The sequence below is a fragment of the Lontra canadensis genome, unplaced genomic scaffold (genome assembly GCF_010015895.1).
Source record: "Lontra canadensis isolate GAN:19392208 unplaced genomic scaffold, GSC_riverotter_1.0 scaffold34, whole genome shotgun sequence".
NCBI classification, from domain to species: Eukaryota; Metazoa; Chordata; class Mammalia; order Carnivora; family Mustelidae; genus Lontra; species Lontra canadensis.
The window spans coordinates 15828777-15848755 of record NW_022631028.1 but is presented as its reverse complement, the minus strand read 5'-3'; the positions used below and the strand labels follow the sequence as shown (position 1 = coordinate 15848755).

At 41.7% G+C, this 19979-nt stretch overlaps 1 protein-coding gene across 2 annotated transcripts in view; it reads left to right on the top strand.

Annotated features, from left to right (window-relative positions):
• SUMF1 (sulfatase modifying factor 1) overlaps positions 1 to 7679 on the top strand; it is a 102049-nt gene extending 94370 nt beyond the window's left edge. For both annotated transcript variants that reach the window (XM_032867445.1, XM_032867444.1), the window contains one exon: positions 6561 to 7679. In XM_032867445.1, coding sequence (XP_032723336.1) covers positions 6561 to 6671 — 111 coding nt within the window. In that variant the 3' untranslated portion in view covers positions 6672 to 7679. The remainder of the gene's footprint in view (positions 1 to 6560) is intronic.
• The last annotated feature ends 12300 nt before the right edge of the window (positions 7680 to 19979 follow it).

Here is a 19979-nt window from a genome sequence, read left to right as displayed (position 1 = left end):
AATCACCTTGCTTAAAAGGTGACTTACTTTTGATCATGGACCAGGGCTAGCTTGCATGACTAACATAAGCCCTGATGGTTATTTGTAACTTGTTTAAAGTCTGTCCAAAGTACAGCTTCAAGAAGAGAGCACAGGAAGAAAAACTGGCGACAACATGGCATTGGATTAAGAGCCCAGACTCTTAAATGGGATCGAAAAAGCTGTAATCGTGGTTCCACTGCCTATAGAAGGTGACCCTAGACACACTATTAGCATCATCTCTGTGCCTCAGGTTTTTGTATGTATACAGTGCAGATGCTAATACTTACCTCAGATGATTATTAGGAGGATTAAGTGAGTTAATACATGTGAATTTCTTAGAACATTTCGTACAGTAAGTACTCAAGAAATACTAGCTGTTGTTCTTGAATACTGTTAGACTAATCCTTGTGGGATCTTTAACCCAACCTCACCTTCCTTCCTTCCATTTTACACCAAGATTATTATTATTATTTTTTTTAAAGATTTTATTTATTTATTTGACAGACAGAGATCACAAGTAGGCAGAGAGGCAGGCAGAGAGAGAGGAAGGGAAGCAGGCTTCCTGTTGAGCAGAGAGCCCGATGCGGGACTCGATCCCAGGACCCTGAGATCATGACCTGAGCCGAAGGCAGCGGCTTAACCCACTGAGCCACCCAGGCGCCCTACACCAAGATTATTAAGAAAGGAGTTGATCTAGTGTCAACAGCAAGAGCAATGGGTGTGAAATTGAGAACCCCGGGTTCTGCTGTGTGATTTTTTATAATGATTTTTTTCACAATGAGCTACACTTTCCTTAAAACTTCCCTTTATCCCTGGAAGTCTTCTCATAAAAACCATCTTGCTGTCCCACTTTGACTTCAGAGCCCCAAGGCTGGTAAGTCATTATCTTAAATGGATTGTTCCTGAGTCCAGGATCACTTTCTTAGTGAAGTTATTGAGATCAGTTTCATTTAGTAATTATCCATTTTGATGAAAAAGGGCTAAAATGGGCCCTTCCCACTATCCATGTTCTTAATTAGTAAAATGACCCATATTTTAGCCACTCAAAGACCTAACATCATTAGTAACCATTTTGGGTACTAAAAGTAGAGCTGGAAAAAAAGAAAAAGCAATGAGGACATTTAAAATGAGGCCATTTTCCTTTTTAATTATGTGTTCTATTAGTTGCCCATTATTGGAATTGAAAATGAACTACTTATTAATAGATGTTTGCTGAGTGAAAGAGTTCATTTGAAATGGAATGTTGATGTGAATTGACTCTCTTATGGTGGTCCTGACCTCCCACCTTTTAACTCATGATGAGACTTGCTTTTTAGGGTTTAGTTCTACACAGTCGTTTATGCTAATGGAAGGTTTTAGGGTCTGTTGTGATCTCGTAAAGGAATAGCTGTTTTTGTTGTCACTGATTTTAAGCTTTTATTATTTTACCAAAAAAAAAAATTTAATGTGTAAAAATCAGAAAATAAATAATAAACATAAAAATGACAATAAAAACCACTCATCCTGCTTCCTAAGTAAACTGTCCTTAGTATTTTGCCCACATTTATTAGTGCATTCTTGTTTCTTTTCTCCCCCTAGATGGAATTATTTTCTGTGTGCCAAGGTATTCAAATATGGCTATGGCAAAAATCTCTTACATGTTATGGATCTCTTTCCTACTGTCTTACGTCACAGCTGCCTCACAATCCTTCTGAATACGGTCCTCCAGTCGGGCACCGTTTCTCTGAGTTGTTACAGCCTGAATTTTGTGGCATATGAGCAGCATCTTATTTTAAAATCTTTTTTAAATTTAATTTGAGAGATAAGTTGCATATAGAAATATGCCATCCAACAAAGACCTTAGTCCTATGCCTTAGTTACCAGAGATAGTCCCCATCTTTCCCATTTATGTAGCAAATAACTTCTGTGTGTAGGTAGCCCTTGAACATCGCAGTAGATGGGGCACCAATTCCCCATGCAATCAGAAATCCACATAAAACTTTTAACTCCCCCAAAACTTTTCTGATAACTTTCTGTATACTGTAAACCTTATCAATAACATAAACAGCTGATTAACACGTATTTTGTATGTTTTATGTATTATATACTGTATTCTTATAATAAAGTAAGCTAGAGAAAAGAAGATGTTAAAATTATAAGGAGAAGAGGAAATATAGTTACAGTGCTTTACTGTATCTTTTTTTAAAAAATGCATGTAAATGGACCTGGTGCAGTTCGGACCCATGTTGTTCAAGGGTCAACTGTAAATCCACATTCAGATACTGGCAGTGTTATCTCTCCAACAGAAGCTATTTAAGACCTGTGGGGAAGCTGGCTAATGCTTTTGTTTTAGTGAGGAAGCAGATTAACCCCAAAATGTCAGTAAGACAGTCAACGTTAGTTTCTATAATTAAGAGTGTTATGTTCATTATATATTTCTGAAGATTCCTTTTATTTATTTGAGAGAGAGAGCACACTAGCAAGGAGAAGGGCAGAAGGAGAGGGAAAAGCAGACTCCCCACTGAGCAGGGAGCCCGACGTGAGGCTTGATCCCAGGACCTTGAGATCATGACCTGAGCTGAAAGACAGAGGCTTAACCGACTGAGCTACCCAGTTGCCCCTGTTGTGTTCATTATAAAGTAACAGTTACAATAACTTCCACGTGGCCAATGCTTTACTTTTTTTATGTAAAGATAAGATGAAGCATTTTGACATTATTTCATTAATAGCCCCATTTCATCAACAGGGGAATAGATTCAGAAAGTCTTTGCCTAAGGTTAAATAGCTGAAGAGTCTTGGATTTTGCTCTTTCTGGTGAGTAAATTAGCACAATGGTTGTCACGATTTCCATTTGTATCAAGCCCAAATTCTTTCTGTTGAGAAGATTGCCTGTAATGTAACACCATCCTATTTTATCTACCCATGTTTCCTGCTTTTTATCACTTACTGTCTTTGTACAGTGATTACTTTTGACTGGAATTACTGTTCTCTAAATCTTTGGGCAACTCACCTGGCACCACCTCAGAGAGGCCTTTCTAGGCTGCCTTGTCTAAAGTAGCCACATACTCACTCCCACTCCTCTCTCCCTATTTTACTTTCTTCCAAACTGACCACTCCCAGAAACAATCTTGAATTTATTGGTTTATTTGTTCTCTGACTAATCCCTGTTGAATGTAAGCTTTCTGATGACAGGTGGATTTCTGTCTTGTTCTACCTTTTATCCCTCATGCCCAGAATAGCATCTAACATGTTGTAACATCTCGAATATTTAATGAATAAATAAACTGTGCTCTGACATGATCAGGCTATGGCCTTCCATCCCCTTAACTTGCCTGAGTTTTTCCATTTTCATGCCTCTGATGTCATTGTTTTCTCTACTTAATATACCTTCTTTCCTCCTTTCTAAACTCTATAAATGAGTTCTACCCAAACTGCAGGTCTTGGGTCTCTTAGCATCAGCAGCACCTAGAAGCTTGTTAGAAATGTGAATTCTTGGTCTGCACACCGGATTGACTGAGTCAGAATCCTTGGGTGTGTGGCCTAGGAGTAGGTTCTTTTTTTTTTTTTTTTTAAGATTTTATTTATTTATTAGAGAGAGAGAGAGAGAGAGAGAGAGTGAGCACAGGCAGACAGAGAGGCAGGCAGAGGCAGAGGGCGAAGCAGGCTCCCTGCTGAGCAAGGAGCCTGATGCGGGACTCGATTCCAGGACGCTGGGATCATGACCTGAGCCGAAGGCAGCCGCTTAACCAACTGAGCCACCCAGTAGGTTCTTAAGCTGTTCAGGCTATTCAAGTCCGAAGACCACTGCCATAATCCTGTAAATCCAGCTATGGCCAAGGTTTGCCTTCTGTAAGTCTTTCCAAAGTCTTTCCTAAAGACTTTGACCTTCTACAAGGGACCATTCCTTTACCTGAGTTAATAAAAACCTCAGAATCTTTTAACCCGAGCATGTTTTATAGCTGTCTGATGTGTTGTCATTGTTCCATCAGCCAGCCTGTGGTGTCCAGCAGAACAGGACCGTGCCCACAGTCAGGCGTCCTCTATGGGTGTGCACAGCAGGCAATCAGGAGATGCTTGTTTGTTTTTTGTCATGTGTGGTACAGTTATGGAACAACAATGTCCATGTCTGGATGCTTGCCTTCTCGGGAACTCGGTTTTTGCTCCAGTGTAGAATTCAGTATGCACTCTTGGGAGCATGGGGCCCTGGATTATCCACTGGCATTCTAGGCTGGAAACACCAGAGCACGATTGCTTCACAGCATCTGGGTGAGTGGGGTCTATGTGGGATGAGGCGGTTGCCACTGCTGCTGCTTTTTCTTTTTTTTTCTTTCTTTTTTTTTTTTTTAAGATTTATTTATTTGAGAGAGAATGTGTGAGTACATGAGTTGGGGGAGGGGCAGAGGGCGAGAATCTCAAGCAGACTCCCTGCTGAGTATGGAGGCTGATGTAAGGGTAGATCCCCCAACCCGCGAGATCTTGATCTGCCCTGAAACCAAGAGCTGGATGTTTAACCAACTGTGCCACCCACGCGCCTCTGGGATGAGGCTGCTGCGTCCTCCTATGGGATGACCTCTAGTCATTTTAGGGCTTCCATTGCACAGCAGGCACCGGTCGTGTAGCAGATGCCATCAGTTTTTTCATTATTTCAGGCCTACTTTTTATTCATCTTCCTCTGCCTGAATAGTGATAATATGTTACATTCCTCACTGGCCACAGGGAAAATGAGAAAATTGGTTGCTATTGTTTCACTATCTGTAGAAGACAAACCACTATGTCTTTCTTTTTATGGTGGATGTACTCCAGACAATTTCTGTGGCAGTTTTAGAGATAATTTCTATGAAGATTAGAAACACTCAACTTCTGTGAGAAAAAGAATAAGAATTAAGGAAAAAATAAAAAAAGCCTCTTTCAGACAGACCTATTTTCCCCTCCACAAAGGATCTCTTCTTCGTGAGTCCCAAAGTTACTCTACGTGATTCTTTGTGCAGTTTCTTTAACCGCCTTAACAGGGACTTTAGTTTCACTGGGTCACCTCAACATTAATGCTCATGCTACACTGGGTAACTACTTTATTTTCATTCTCTGTTATTTTGTGTCAAAGTACCATCCTAGTATAGAAGAGTTCCACGTGTGGTTATTTTGGGAATACGGCAAGTTTTGATGTAAATTCAGTAATCTGTGGTTATTCACTGAATATCTACTTGGGGGCCAGTGGTAAATCTTGCTTTCTTCCCCGGGCAAGTAGGCATGTCTCTGCAGGACAGATGTATTGGGGTTGGGAAAGAAGCATGAGATGTGCTGTCTTTCCGTTTAGGTGTATAGAATTTTGCTACAGAGGCAAGTGCTCTGCCAGACAGAGCTGGGCTCGAATTCCACTTCCCTCAACAACTATGTCATCTTGGATAACCCATTTAATTTCTCTGGGCTGTTCTGATTCAGTGAAATAACACCTGCAGTGCCTTGCATCCCTGGCGTGTGCTAGGTGCTCAATGTCTGTGTGTGTTTGTGCTCAGGTATGTATATATTCTCTGCTCCTAGAAAATAAAACATCTCTCATACAGTAATGTATAGCTTTATAGCTAATCCAAGAGCAATGTATTTCTTTTTTTTTTTTTTTAAAGATTTTATTTATTTGAGGGAGAGTCTATAAAGAAGGGGAGGGGCAGCTGGAAAGGGAGAAGTAGACTCCATGCTGAGCCGGGAGCCCGATGTGGGGTCCTGATCCCAGGACCCTGAGATCATGACCTGCGTGAGAGTCAGATGCTTAACCGACTGAGCCATCCAGGGGCCCTCCCCTCAAACTAACATATTTCAAAAAATGTTTTTCACAGCCTTGTCTACTCTTTATGTTCCTAGGCTTGCTGTTTAATTTTTGCTCCTCTGTTGAATATTAAATAATATCTTAATGTTGTTCATAATTAATATTTTCTCAATTGCTATTTAGCTTTATTATTTGGTTTAATGTCATGTACTCTAAATGTAAAAATAACTTTTCAAATTAGGAAAGTAATATATACTTATCATAGGAAATTTGAAACTCCATTGCTCAGATGTAACTATTGTTTGCATTGTGCATTTTGAATCTGCAGTCTTCTTTTCTTTGACAGATGTAATTATATAGCTTGCGATCACACCACACACAGTTTTGTATTCTGACTTTTCATTTAACAGTGAATCATGAGAATTTCCTGTGTCATTAAGTATTACATAAAAACATGGCTTTTAAGGGTTGCTTAGTAATCTCACATGTGGATGAGCATAACTTCTGTCGTCATTGCTTGTTACATGGGTTTTCTTTACTGTTCTAAATAATGCTGGCACTAACATCTTTACACCATACTTTCTAAGGTAAACATTGGATTTCTTGTGGTGAACTCTGAGTGTGCAGCCCTTTCCAAAACATATGTGCTGACTGGGTGTTTTGTGTGTGTGGCGGGGGGGTGCTGTCTCCCGGTGGTCATGCCTTCCCTGGAGCTTCTGCTTGGGTATAGCATGAATCTGACAGTTGAGACCCTTTCACGAGTCTGAGAACACTCACCTTTCTCTCTGTCTCTGGCCAGTCCTACTGCTACAGGTACCGCTGTGCTGCTCGGAGCCAGAACACGCCAGACAGCTCGGCTTCCAACCTGGGGTTCCGCTGTGCCGCTGACCGTCAGCCCACCACGGGCTAAGAGCCGAGATGAGCCTTCCCAAATCCAAGATGTTGTGTCTGACCTGCCCTCGGCTTTCCTCAGAATGTTGAACGACCTCGAGTGAAGAATTCCCACTCTGAGGGGGGTTTCATACCCGCCCAATGGCCAAAGGAACCGCTTTGCGAGACCAAATCGCTGACCTGCGTCAGCCCACGTGCTTTATCGTGTGGCGCATTTCTGGAGATCATCGCTGTGCTTACTTTGGACGGTCTTTGAAAGGGGAAGTGGGTGGAGGAGACCCTGAGTGAAACTTTGGAAGGCATGTGTTCTTCCCTGGCTGTGCCACCAGGGTTAGACCTCAGGGTCCCACACTTGACCTTCTGGAGCCTCGGTGACCTCCTCTGTCCAGTGAGGGGATGCGCGGCATGACCTCTGAGGCCTTCTCCAGCTCACAGAGTCTATGCGTATATCAGAGTCTATTGTGGTTTCATAGTAAGAGTTTATGACAGATGATTTTTTTAGCTATTTTTTTCCATGTGTGAACTTGGGTGATACTAATCATGTAAAATAAGAGGTCCCTTATGTATTATTTTGAGAAAAGGATGGGATGGTGGAAAAGGTGGTGGTGATGAGTCTTTATATTCATACTGCACTTTGTGTTTTCAAGGAAATCGGTGTCTTTTACATTGTCAGGATGAATCCCACATGGGCCCCTGGTGGTGTGCTCAAGTTCAGCACTGACACGCAGGAATGTCTGTGGGGTGACTCTACCGTGCTTTATCTTTTAACATTAAGTGCCTTTGGTCTGGGAGGGTGGTTAGAAGCCCTTCACCCCCCTCTCCCCAAAGCCTTTGGTGAATGTGAAATGTGTACTACACGAAGAAACCTGTTTAATTCTAGATGGAGAAGAGGAACAAGAACTTTGAATGAACTCTCTTCAGGGTGTCCAGTATTTTATAATAGGGAAGTAGGAAATCTTGTTGATTGTGGAATATCAGATGCTCTGAATCATGCACTATGTCGAATAAACTGGTATCTGCTCAAGCAGCTTCATTCTCCTTTTGTTCCCCTCCACTGTGTTGTTTTCTTTTAAGGAAATGTCTGTGATGTGTATGTGTTTTATTTGCTATAAAGCTTTCATGTCCATTAGCTACTTGATAACTTTGATGTGTGGGCAGTTTGTGGGAACTTTTATTCCAGAAAGCCAGGCTATTTGGCCTGAAACCTTATTGTAACCCTGCTTCTTTGTGCCTCGGTAGATGAGGCAGAGGCAAGGGCATGACCTTGGTTGGTGGCCCAGTAAAGCCTGACAGCTGCTTCACGTGTAGGAGAGCACCTTGTTGTAGAGCGATGGCTTTTAACCAGACGCCCCTGTCATCAGGAGCCCAGCATGATTCCCTGGTCCTTGAAGACCCCTAAGACGTTTCTAGCACATCGTTTGAAACAAATGGCTCATTTTATGTTGGTTGTTCAAAAATTAAGTCAGATAATATTCATGAGTATTCAGCCAACACTTGATTGCTACTTTTGTGCATGGCCTGCTAACATTAAAATATTTCTCTTGGAAAACAAAACAAAACAAAACAAAAAAAAAAAACGGTGTTGCTGGGGCGTTCAGCTACATTTGTTAATCTGTCATTTTGTGGATACAAAATGTTTCCCTGCAAACTTTTACCAACTGATAATAAATTCCAGGCAAAACAAACAAAAATTTCATTTGCTTAATTGAAAAAGCTAAGTGAAAAACTAAGGTATTTTATTCTTAATGCAGTTTTTGTTTTTACTTGTTACCTCCCACCTGCTTGTATTTTTTTTTTTTTAACATGGTTATATTTTTAGTGTGTATGTTTGGATTCTTCTCTTGTTAATGAATGTGATATAGCATAAATATTTTGGGGTGTGTTTTGGCTTAGTCTTCAGAATTGCATTTTTAGCAGCAGCATAATATTGGAAAGCATTTAAGATGAAATCCTAACAAGCTTTCATTTAAGAACCGTATTTCTAGGTAAACAACCAACAAGCGCAGGGAACTCGAGACAGCCATGACCGCTACACTTGAATACTGTTGCCTCTTGACATGTCAACAGACCAACAAGATGGCAGTGGAGTAAGTTCAGCTTTAAGGTGGTCCACGCAGTCCGGAAAGACCTCACCTTCTGCCAGACTCCACGCAAAACATAGGGGACATAAGGGAACAAGAGAGTGAGTGGCAGAGCACTTGAAACTTACAGAATTTTGTAACTAGAGCATTAACAAAAATAATGACTATCCTATGACCTTAAATCTCCAATGGCACTTACAGCTAGCCTCCCAGCCAGTCAGCCCTTTGCAGACTTACACCTTTGGGGTTCCTTCTTCGTTCTCCGAGATACAAGTCCTGGAAGACATTTGCTTTTCATGGAGGCCCCTTCAAAAGTCAAAATCTGGGACTCAGTCAGTTGAACATCCGACTCTTGGTTTCAGCTCAGGTCATGATCTCAGGGTTCTGGGGTCGGGCTCCCTGCTCAGCAGGGAGTCTGATTGTCTCCCTCTCCCTGTGCCCCTCCCCCTGCTTCCTCTCACTCCCTCTCTCTCTCTCTTAAATAAGTAAATCTTAAAAGTCAAAATCTGACTGGGGTGTGTACTTCTTCATCGCTCATCTTTTAAGAGGTGTGGGCAGTGTCTTCGTAACATCTTTATCTGTACCCTCAGCTTTTCGGAGAGCTTAATTAATGTGGTGGAAGGTGTGGCAATTCTTTTTCTTTTTTTAAAAGATTTTATTTATTTATTGGACAGACAGAGATCACAAGTAGGCAGAGAGGCAGGCAGAGAGAGAGGAAGGGAAGCAGGCTCCCCGCTGAGCAGAGAGCCCAATCCGGGGCTCCATCCCAGGACCCTGGGATCATGACCTGAGCCGAAGGCAGAGGCTTTAATCCACGGAGCCACCCAGGTGCTCCAGGAGGTGTGGCAATTCTTAAAGCCACCAAATAGACCACTGCTTGCACCTCATGAGATTTTTAATTGCTTTTTTCTGAAGTTTTCAAATATTGCTAAGTTTTCTCTTAAACTACAAGGAAGTTTAACTCTGGCTATCACAAAACAGATTTGGAATGGCATCTGCCCCAACATGACTGCCACATTCTACTGTCTTCCATCGTCTCCTTACCGGCCACTTATTCTCACTACAGAAATACTTACTGTAGCACTACAGACCACGTGGGTGATGTGCTGTTACCAATATTGAAAATCTGGGGTTTGTTTGCTTTGAAAGAGCTGGTATAGTAGGTCTGTGCTTCTAACTCCCTATTTCTTGCCCCATCGAAGGATGGAGGGAATTTGAGGTTTGTGCTTAAATTGGCTTTGGTCCCCCTGCCTGGACAATCTTAATTGGTTTTCAGGACTGTTACCAGATGAGCTGAGTGGGAAGAAAGTCATGTCTTCTTTATTTAAAGCTTTGTAAACATCATTAGGGGTGCCTGGATGGCCCAGTCAATTAAGCATCTGTCTCTTGATTTCAGCTCAAGCCATGATATCAGGGTCATGAGATTGAGCCCTGCATCAGACTCCGCACTCAGCATGGCGTCCACTTGAGAGTTTCTGTCTCTCTCTCCCTCTCCCCCTCTTACCTCCCTCCTCCCTCCCACCCTTCAAACTCTCTCTAAATAAATAAAGTCTTAACGTCTGTAAACATGATTAGAAGGGGTTAGGGGATGGACAGCAATGGTGGTGGTGATCAACTGTGGTATTTCTTTTGTGGAAAATATCAAATTACATGGATGCCTCAGACTTTGTGCGGTTCAGCCTGCAGCTTAAAGTGAAATAGAGATCTCCATTAGTTTAGACATTTCTTTTCTTCCTCTCTTCTCCCTCCTGCTTTTTTTGGGGGTGTGTGGGGGTGGGGAACAAAGCCTCTCTGTTGTCACTGTGACACCGAAGAAATGGAAGGTGCCATTTATTTTAGTAAGTACTGATTTGGGGCCTGGTGGAATTGTGGCTCCAAGCTAGTGTATTGGTAAATACTATTTTCCCAGATTTTCTTTACTGACAAATCTGTTGTTGACATAAAATAAGGGAGTGGGCCTGGGATCCGTGAGAATCTCAGCATTCTAGTCCTCTTGCTAATCACCTCTTCAGCAAAGATCATGTTTTCAAGCTACACATGGAATTGTTGCATGTAGTAGCTGACTTTCACTAACTCCTTTCACTAAAGGAGTATTTTGAAAAACACATGGAAATATGGTGTTTTCTGAGACTTCAGGAATTAAAGAAACTGGTAGGGGTTTGTTTTGTTTTGTTTTACATGACATTTTGCATGCATTTCTTCCTCTCTCCTTCCAGCAAATACTAACCGTACCATTAGCAATATTTCTCACAAGGGGGTTGGCTCTTTGGAGGAAAACAGGAGGTACAGCTCAGGGCTGTCGTGGGACTAGGGCCATAGGCAAGATGCAGGCTGAGTATGAGTGATGCCCTTTTTAAAGAGGCTGCCATGTCGGAAATATGAGTCCGGAGTGGCTCACTTGTCCAGTTTCCAAGGGTAGCAGGATACCTTCGTTTTCATGTGAAGTCTTTTTTGAGTTATGTTGCCAACCAATTCAGATGAAAAAAAAAAGAAAGTATACAGCAAAGACCTACTATACTGTTTCCGTAGCCAGATTTGGCCTGTGGGGTGCCACTTTTCAACCTAAATTACGAAAATTTGATTCGTTTCATGGAACACAAAATCTCATGTATTTCTATCTGAAAAATACAGATCAAATGTCCAAGCATTAGAAAGGGCAGTGGCTTGGACCTAAGGACATGTTACCTAGGAACTCCTCATGTGACTCCTCTCCGCCATCCCCACCCATCCCACCTGAAATTCTGTGCCCCCTGACAGTCTGTTCCCATTAGCTTTTGCTTACTACTGAGTTTGCGGATTCCTATCTGAGAATAGCAGAAATGTCTCTTTCTTGCCTTTGGTTTTCATTTCATTTATTGAAACTTAATTCTCTGTAATACAAACTACCCTAGAAGAGGCCTTGTATTTATAGATTTGCTGGAGTCAGTTGTGCTATTAGTGAAAGCTGGCCTTTGTTGTTTCAAATGCTTAAAACACCATGGAAATTATTAACTCCCAGAGCCTCAGATGGAGTCTTGGCAGCTGGCCCGAACTTATTCCTTCCTCTGACTCTTGTGTTTAGTTTGACCGTGAGAGCAGGAGTTTAATTTTTTTTGATTAACCGAAATCATTACAGATCGTATTCAGGTAGGATACAAAGTGAGAATTGCTCTTTTCTGAAGCTTGCCCTATTTAGGATTGGAAAGTTCAGGGGATTAGCATTAAGGGATGGAATTTTTCAGCTCAGATTCTAATCTGCCTCCAAATGGTAATTGGCGCCCAAGTCATCATGATGAGAAGCCTGGTTGGGCCTTTGGAATTAGTCACAGCTGTCAGGCGAGAAGGCGATCCCATTTCAGAATAATTGAAGGTCAGATAGGATTGGTCCCCTGTTCCCCGATCTGGGCCGTGTTTGACAAACTCCTGTTTTCTTTGCTGAGGAAATGGAAGACTGATCAGAGCAACTCTTTTCCAACATGTCAATTTGGCACCTTAACGGGGGTAATGTTAAAAGCTCTGTGTCAACGCTTAGGGGAAAGTGAAACCAGCTAGCAGACTATGGGGAAAGGAGATAAGCCGGGCTTTGCCAGGTGGCACTGATAAAAGGTTCACCTGCATTTAGTTTGGTGCTGATGAGGAAGGGCCCTGCGTGGTTGCTTTTTTGAAGGCCACAATTTTTCTCTGGTTCAGACACTCCAAATCAAATTGTGGTTATGTACTTTTAAGTGACATGGAAGGATGTCCCTTCAACCTCTTTATTGTCTATAAGGCAGTTGAGCATCATGTGAGGAGAACATTGGGATAAGATTGTCTGGGATCGTATCCCCATACCCAACCACATACTTAACTGTGTGACCTAAAGGTAAGTAATGTTCTCTCAGGTAAAATGGAGGTAGTAAGAGTGCCTACCTCTTGGGGTTGTGGAAAGATATGGAATAATGCGAAAATTAAGTTTAGCACAAAGTGCTTGGATAAGTGTTTACTAGGTACTTGTTCCTGTTATTAATATGATTATGAAAGGTGGAGGAGCAAGAAAGTACTACCAGAGGGTTCTGGTCAGCCAGGGGTTACTGGCGTAGGACAGAGAGCATAATGGGCCAGCAGTAACAAAGAATGAAGAATGAACAAACAAAATGAAAATAACAAATAACAAAGAATGAAGCATGAAATTGACCTCTATCTCAAACATTAAAAAAAAAAAAAAGCTGATGTGATTGATCCCCAAATCTCTGTTAATACTTGAATTTGAAAATAACTAAAACTACATGGGCCATCTGTCTCATAGAGTTCTCATTAAAGGAGATCTTGTTATTGCGACATACATTATATAATTCTTAAGCTTTTTATCTTGAATCCACCTCACAAAGAACCTCTGCTAGTTTAATACTAATGAAAAGAGCATTCTTGGATATCATATAACTCCATAATTATTCTTGACAATGTTTAAAAAGGAGGGGTGCCTGTGTGGCTCAGTTGGTGAAATGTCTGACTCTTGATTTCAGATCGGATCAGGATCTCAGGCTGGTGGGATTGAGCCTGGCGTTACTCCATGCAGGACAGAGTCTGCTTGGGATGCTCTCTCCCCCTCGGCAACCCCTGCCCCACCCCTGTGCTTTGTGCCTCCCTAAATAATAATAATTAAAAAGGAAAATAGAAAGGGGAGGGCAGTTTGTTGGCCCACAATATGTTGATCAGCCTGTTAACATTTTTTAAGTTGTTTTCAATGCTATAGAAAACAACTTACATTTCAGTTTTAGATAATAATAGTTTAGGAAATTCTACTTAGTCATTAAAATTCTTCTGTCTCATTGAATCCTTCTCTGAGATTATTGGTCCAGGATCTACATGTTCACTTCATAAATTATTGGATTTAAAAATCAATGTGATGTCCAAAGGAGACCAGTTGAGGATTTGGCAGACAGCGCTTGTAGACATTAGTGTAGTGGGTAATTCTCTAAATAATGGTCCATGGACCCCTGGAGATCCCCAACTTCCTTGCAAGGGGTTGAGTCAAAACTATTCTCATAATAGTATTAAGATGTTATTTGCCTTTTTAATTTTCATTATTTCCTGAGTGTATGGTAGGATTTTCTAAGGACTACATAAAACATAAGCTTGTATACTTTCTTATGTTTTAAAAAAGTCCCAGTCTTAATTTTTAATAAGCTAAATGTCTCTAGATACAACAACCCACATGATGAAGAATCCTCTTCAGTAATTTGTAGGCACGTCGAAGTGTCTTGAGAGCAGAAAGTTTAGGGAGCTGCCCCTCTAGGAGAAAGGCAAGGTCTGATAGTGTCCAAGTTTGTTATGGGAATAATGACCAGCCCTTTTCCATCTGTTTTGAAAACAGTCAAGAAGAATTGAGTTTAAATTACCACAAAAGAAAGTAAGATTAATTGTTCAGGAGCATGTGTATTCATTTTGGAAGATCTATGAAAGGCACAGGTGAGATGGACTCAGGTCTTTTGAAAAACAATTCTGTGTGGACTACCCCGAACAGTCCTGTCCTTGGAATCATTTTGATCTAGGACTCCCCAGAAGGGCCTCACAAGTTTAGGTACTTGTAGTGTAAGATCCTCCCCCCCAACTAGTGCAGTCTCTGCTCAAGGCAACAGGGTGGTGGGACCCGGCATGTCACCCATGTCCACCCCCTCAGAGGGCAGTTGTATTGTAAAGCCAGTGAGAAAGATCGAAGTTTCACTTTCATGGAACGGCGCACTTTCTCCTGGTGGATTTTGTCTTCATTTTGGCATAAACTGTGATTGTTCTGCCTCTTTTCTTGGCCGGTTTGTCTTCCTGGCCAGCAATTTCAGGCACCCCTTTGCTGGGCACTGTGCTCGGTGCATTCTGTACACGGGCTAATTTAATCTCCAGGCAGTCTTGGGAGGAACCAGTTATTTTTGGGTATTTCCAGTGTGCACTTGGGAAAGTAGGACTTGCAGTATTTGCAAGGTGCCCAGGCGACACAGCTGCATGAGGCCGACCCAGCCCTCATACCAGCTTTTTAAGACTTAGGTTCTCAGCACCGCACCATTAAATCATGGGTTTTATTGTGAGTGCTGGGTGGGGAGGGGTGGAGTGAAGAGGGGAGAATACTGGGGCAGGCAGTAGCCTCAGGGAGAAAAAAAGCCCAGAGCAAGGAGGTGAAATGGATTCGTGGTTAAGAGCATGGACTCTGGAGGCAGACTGACTAGTTTAAATTCTGGTCCTACCACTTGCTGGTATTGTGACTTTGGGCAAGTTTCTAAACCTAGTTGCCTTTCAGATTTCAAAAATTAAGTGGAAGTACTTCTAGAAAAGGTAGAAGTGGAGGCAGTAAGGCTTCAAAGAGTGAGAAGAGGGTTATCTGCCTGTAAACCTTTGACCTGTCTTACGTCCATTCCAGACTTGGAAGGTTGATGCAGTCATCATTCTCCCTGTGGTAATGAGTTATCCAAGGTTAAAGCTACACGTTTTCAAAAGGCAAATTTTCATCATATCCTCCCCGCCCGAGAACATGCCACTTCTTTTTGTAAAATGATTGTGTCTCCATAAAGAGGTGGATTTGCTGGGGTGGAGTGGGGTGGGAGGAGACCAGGGGTATGGGAAACACTGATCGTCTGGAAATAATAATCAAAGGTGCATTATCAGCTCATTTGTACTAGGCTCAGATCCATGAAAAGAATACAGCTGATAAAGACCACTGAGATCATGTGTGAAGAATGAAAGGAAAAGTGTCCAGCTCCAGGCTGGTTAAATGGCCCCGTGAAAAAGCAGGAGAGGGCTTCCTTGAGAAGATGAAATCCCCTTGTCCTGGTGAAACTAAGCTCAAGTTCCTCACTCTCTCCTAACTCGCTGCTGGGCTCAAAACTGGACGTAGTTTTGGGGTAGCTTCCAACTCAACATTTACCTCCATTCCAGAGCATTTGTAAATATTCTGTTCTGCGGGGGGAGGGAAGAAAACCTCACTAATATGGGAACCACATTCACATTCACATTCACATTTTTTTATTTATTAGCAAAACCTTCCCCCTCACCCCCCAGGACATACTAGGCAAGCCGAAGGCTGAGTCACATTGATTATTGCTTGTGGTATATGAGCTTTGGACAATCCCTTTTGGAGCCAGCCCTGTACCTCTCTCTGTGGGAATGTTTTTATGTGAGGTGGCAACTTAAACTAGTTTTATGTGTAGTGTTCCCCCTCTAGTGGCCAGACTGTGTTTTGGTTTTTGCTGTTTTCATACAAACGCTCTCTCTGGAGTTGGACAACTTTTTACTTAGGGGTACTCTGGATTTGGGAAGGCTAGAGAAAGGGGACAGAAAAGGGAGGTGAAGAGCACAAGAAGGGGGAGGCAGCAAAGGGAGAGGGAGAAGCAGGAAGTTCCTGCCAAGCAGGGAGCCCCATGCGGGGCTCAATCCCATGGCCCCGGGATCATGACCTGAGCTGAAGGACTCAGCCAACCAGGCACTCTGCAAACCTCTTTTCCATACGAAAAAAACAACAACAACAACAACAAAAAAAACGTTCAAAAATGTTTGTCCATCTCAGTCTCTAGCTTTATATTTTTTTAATTAAAAAAAATTTTTTTAGGGCGCCTGGGTGGCTCAGTGGGTTAAGCCTCTGCCTTCGGCTCAGGTCATGATCTCAAGGTCCTGGGATGCAGTCCTGCACCGGGCTCTCTGCTCAGTGGGGAGCCTGCTTCCTCCTCTCTCTCTCTCTGCCTGCCTCTCTGCCTACTTGTGATCTCTGTCTGTCAAATAAATAAATAAAATCTTAAAAAAAAATTTTTTTTAAAGAAATCTCTGCATCTAACATGGGACTCAAATTTACAACTCCAAGATTAAGAGTCACACGCTACACTGACTGAGCCAGCCAGGTTCCCCAATCGCTAGCTTGTTAGAGGAGATGGAGATGATGAACGTGACCTGCAGGAGGGTCTGAATTTCTACTGCCTTTATTCACAATTATGTTATTAATAACTATCCATCAAGTTTCATTAGAAAACTCATTAGTATATTTTTAGTTTGTAAGATCAGTAAAATACATAGGGTAAACCTAGAAAATCTCAAAAATACACAAAGTGTCCTTAGAAGCCCTTCATGTGAGTTCTGTTTTCCTGAACCTGGACCAGCAGGTAACTACTATCAACAGTCACTGTATCTTCCCGGATTTTTTGTTTGTTTGTTTGTTTGCATTTGCAAACATATATTATACATGTATGCATTGATATTGATATATATATAACATAGACAATTTATAAATATATACATATATATACACAGAAATCAGGCACAGTATATATAACTTATATTTGGTTTTTATAAAAAAATGGAATCATACTATAAACACTATTCATTTAATCTATTTTGTACATTTTAAGAAAGTACTATGTATGTCTAGCTCTTTTTAAAATAGCTGAATTAGGGGCACACGGGTGGCTCAGTCAGTTAATCTTCTGTCTTCAGCTCAGGTCATGATCTCTGGGTCCTGGCATTTAGTCCTGCATCAGGCTCCCTGCTCAACGGGGAGCCTGCTTCTCCCTCTCCCTCTGCCCCTCCCCCTTGCCTGTGTGTGCTTGCTCTCTCAAATAAATAAAATCTTAAAATAGCTGTATTAACTAAATTAATTTTAGCATTCCACTATTGATGAATATTTGGGTTGTTTTCAGTTTTCATTGTTTAAAAATGTTTCAGTAAACCTCTTTGTACTTATGTGCATTTTTGCCAATTTGTACATATAGTTCTGTAGGATAAATTCTTAGGAGTCTAAATCCTGTATCAAGGCACATGGTTATTTTAAATTGTGATGGATACTGATTGACAGCTTAAAAAAAAAAAAAAAGGCTGTACCAGTTTATATTCCCACGCACAGTGAATCTGCAGCTTTTTAGTGATTTTTTATCCTAAAATGAATCTGAGAACAACCAAGGTAGTTCAGCACAGGGGAAATTCATCTGTAGGATTCAGGAATAGTTGTCAGGGGAGACGAATAAAATCAAGGAGGTCTTTATGGGCCTCAGCATTATAGCATTCCTGGCTGTCTGTTGCTGAAATATACCCTGGCGTGTGCTGATTGGTCCAATCTTGGTGGCAAATGACTCCGGTCTGCAAAAAGTGACTGTTAATGAAATCAGTTTTCAGGAGTAACTTGTTTCCACTCCTCACCCCTGCCCATAATCCACAGTGACCTCTTCACTGCTTCTAATTACCATGTTATTTTTCTCCTAGTCATTTGGTGATCTGGAGCCCCTCTGAGTTAGTAATTCTGACTTTTCCTAAGCATAATGTGGTTGGGGATGCTTCTGACCTCATGTGCCCCAGAAAAATAAAAAAATCAGAGTCTGAAGGTCAGAACCTTACATGTTAGCTAATCTCTCCAGCCTCCTCTCACCCATCTCCTTTCTCCATCTGATGGCCTCTGAGTGGGTCTCTGGGCCTCACCTGGCTTGTTACATTAGAAGTACTTGGGGGGAGGGGGCACCCGGGTGGTTTAATTGGTTAAGCAGCTGCCTGCAGCTTAGGTCATGATCCTGGGGTCCTAGGATTGAGTCCCCCATCTAATTCCCTGCTTGGTGGGAGCCTGCTTCTCTCTCTCCTTCTGCCCCTCCCCTTGCTTGTGCTCTCTGTCAAATAAATAAAATCTTAAAAAAGAAAGAAAGAAAGAAAGGAAGGAAGGAAGGAAGGAAGGAAAAATACAAGAGACTTACTTGGGGGAGATTGTTTAAAAAAAAAACCACAAACAAAACAAAACAAAACAAAACAAGCGCGCTTTCCCAAGCCCTCCCCAAGAAGAAGTGAATAGGGATAAAATGAGGCCTGGGATTAGATACTTTTCCAAGTCCCCATTCTCACCCCCTAAACCTTAGTCCCTTTAGGCACTATAGTTGCATTATCTGTAAAACAAGGGCCTTAATTATTTGAGCTCTTCTGTAGGAGAAAGGAGAAGAGGGTTGTCAGGAAAATTCTGCCTAGAAACGTTAGATTAGGACAATTGCTCCTGGAAGTGACTGGTGTGTCCATCTGGTGGCCCTGTTCCCAAGACACTGATGCTTTAGGCTCTATTTCTTGACTCTTCCCGGAATGATAGTAAACCATTTGGGAGGAAGGTAAGACAAAAAATATATGCGCCTCCCTTTGCATAGACCTGCTGTAGACCCCAGGATGCTGAGATCATGACCTAAGCTGAAACCAAGAACTGGCAGTTCAACCAGTCATCCCTCATTTCACAATCTTCAAGGAACCTTCCATTCTGGAATTCTGTGATGGGGATTCCTGGGTGAAGTAAAAACCAAGGTAAAATCAGCTGCATAAAACTAAGGAGTAGCTTTTGCTTTATGGTAGCTTAAAACAAAACAAAACAAAACAAAACAAAATAAAACAAAGCGGGGTGCCTGGCTGGCTTAGGAAATCAGGCAACTCATGATGTCTGGGTTGTTAGTGCACGTTCCATATTGAGTATAGAGATGACTTAGTGAAATCATCAAGCAGAACAAAACAAAAACAACAAAAAGCTTACTGTAGTCTTGAAGCACACAAACAACGGCTGGTACGTATGGGTGCTTCGGAAATGTTCGCTAAATGACCTGAGCTTTGGACGTGTGTGAGAAGTGAGGACCTAAAGTCAACCCTCTAGCAGCTTCTCAGTGGGGTGTGGCCTTTTGATTCCCCGGTGCATGTGCTTTGTTGGGACGAGTGGATTTGACCATTTAAACTTGGAGCTTAGAACTTTCACGTCCTAGAATGTCTGCACACTCCTAATAACCAAGTTGGCTTCGTGATAGAGGATAAACTATTATTTATTGCCTTGTGGATCCTCCACATGGCACTATTTATAAAAGAAAAAACTGGAACTGCAACTGGAGAATTCCAACTGAATTTCTTCTTAGTTAAAAAAAAAAAAAAAGTGAGAATAGCATTTGTCATCACCTTTGATATTTTGTGGCAGTGGTGGGGGAGGTGGACATTGTCCCTAATCAGACACACGCAAAAAAAAGTGTGTTGGTAAAGAAATAGAGTCTTTTTCAAGGGGAAAAAAAAAATGTTAGTGAATCCATTTGATCTCTGCCCAGGAATCTCTGCTTAAGGAATGCTTGTTGTACCTTAAACTATTTCAAATAATAGGTTCTAAAAAAATCCCCCTGGCTTGTAGCCTTGTAAGTCTCCTGATCTTTTGAAATTTTAAAACCTAATTTTATCTGGTATCATAATAAAAAAAAAAAAAGAAGAGAAAAGCTATATATTTGTTTAATATTTATTTATAGCAGGATGAAAAAGAGACTCCTAAA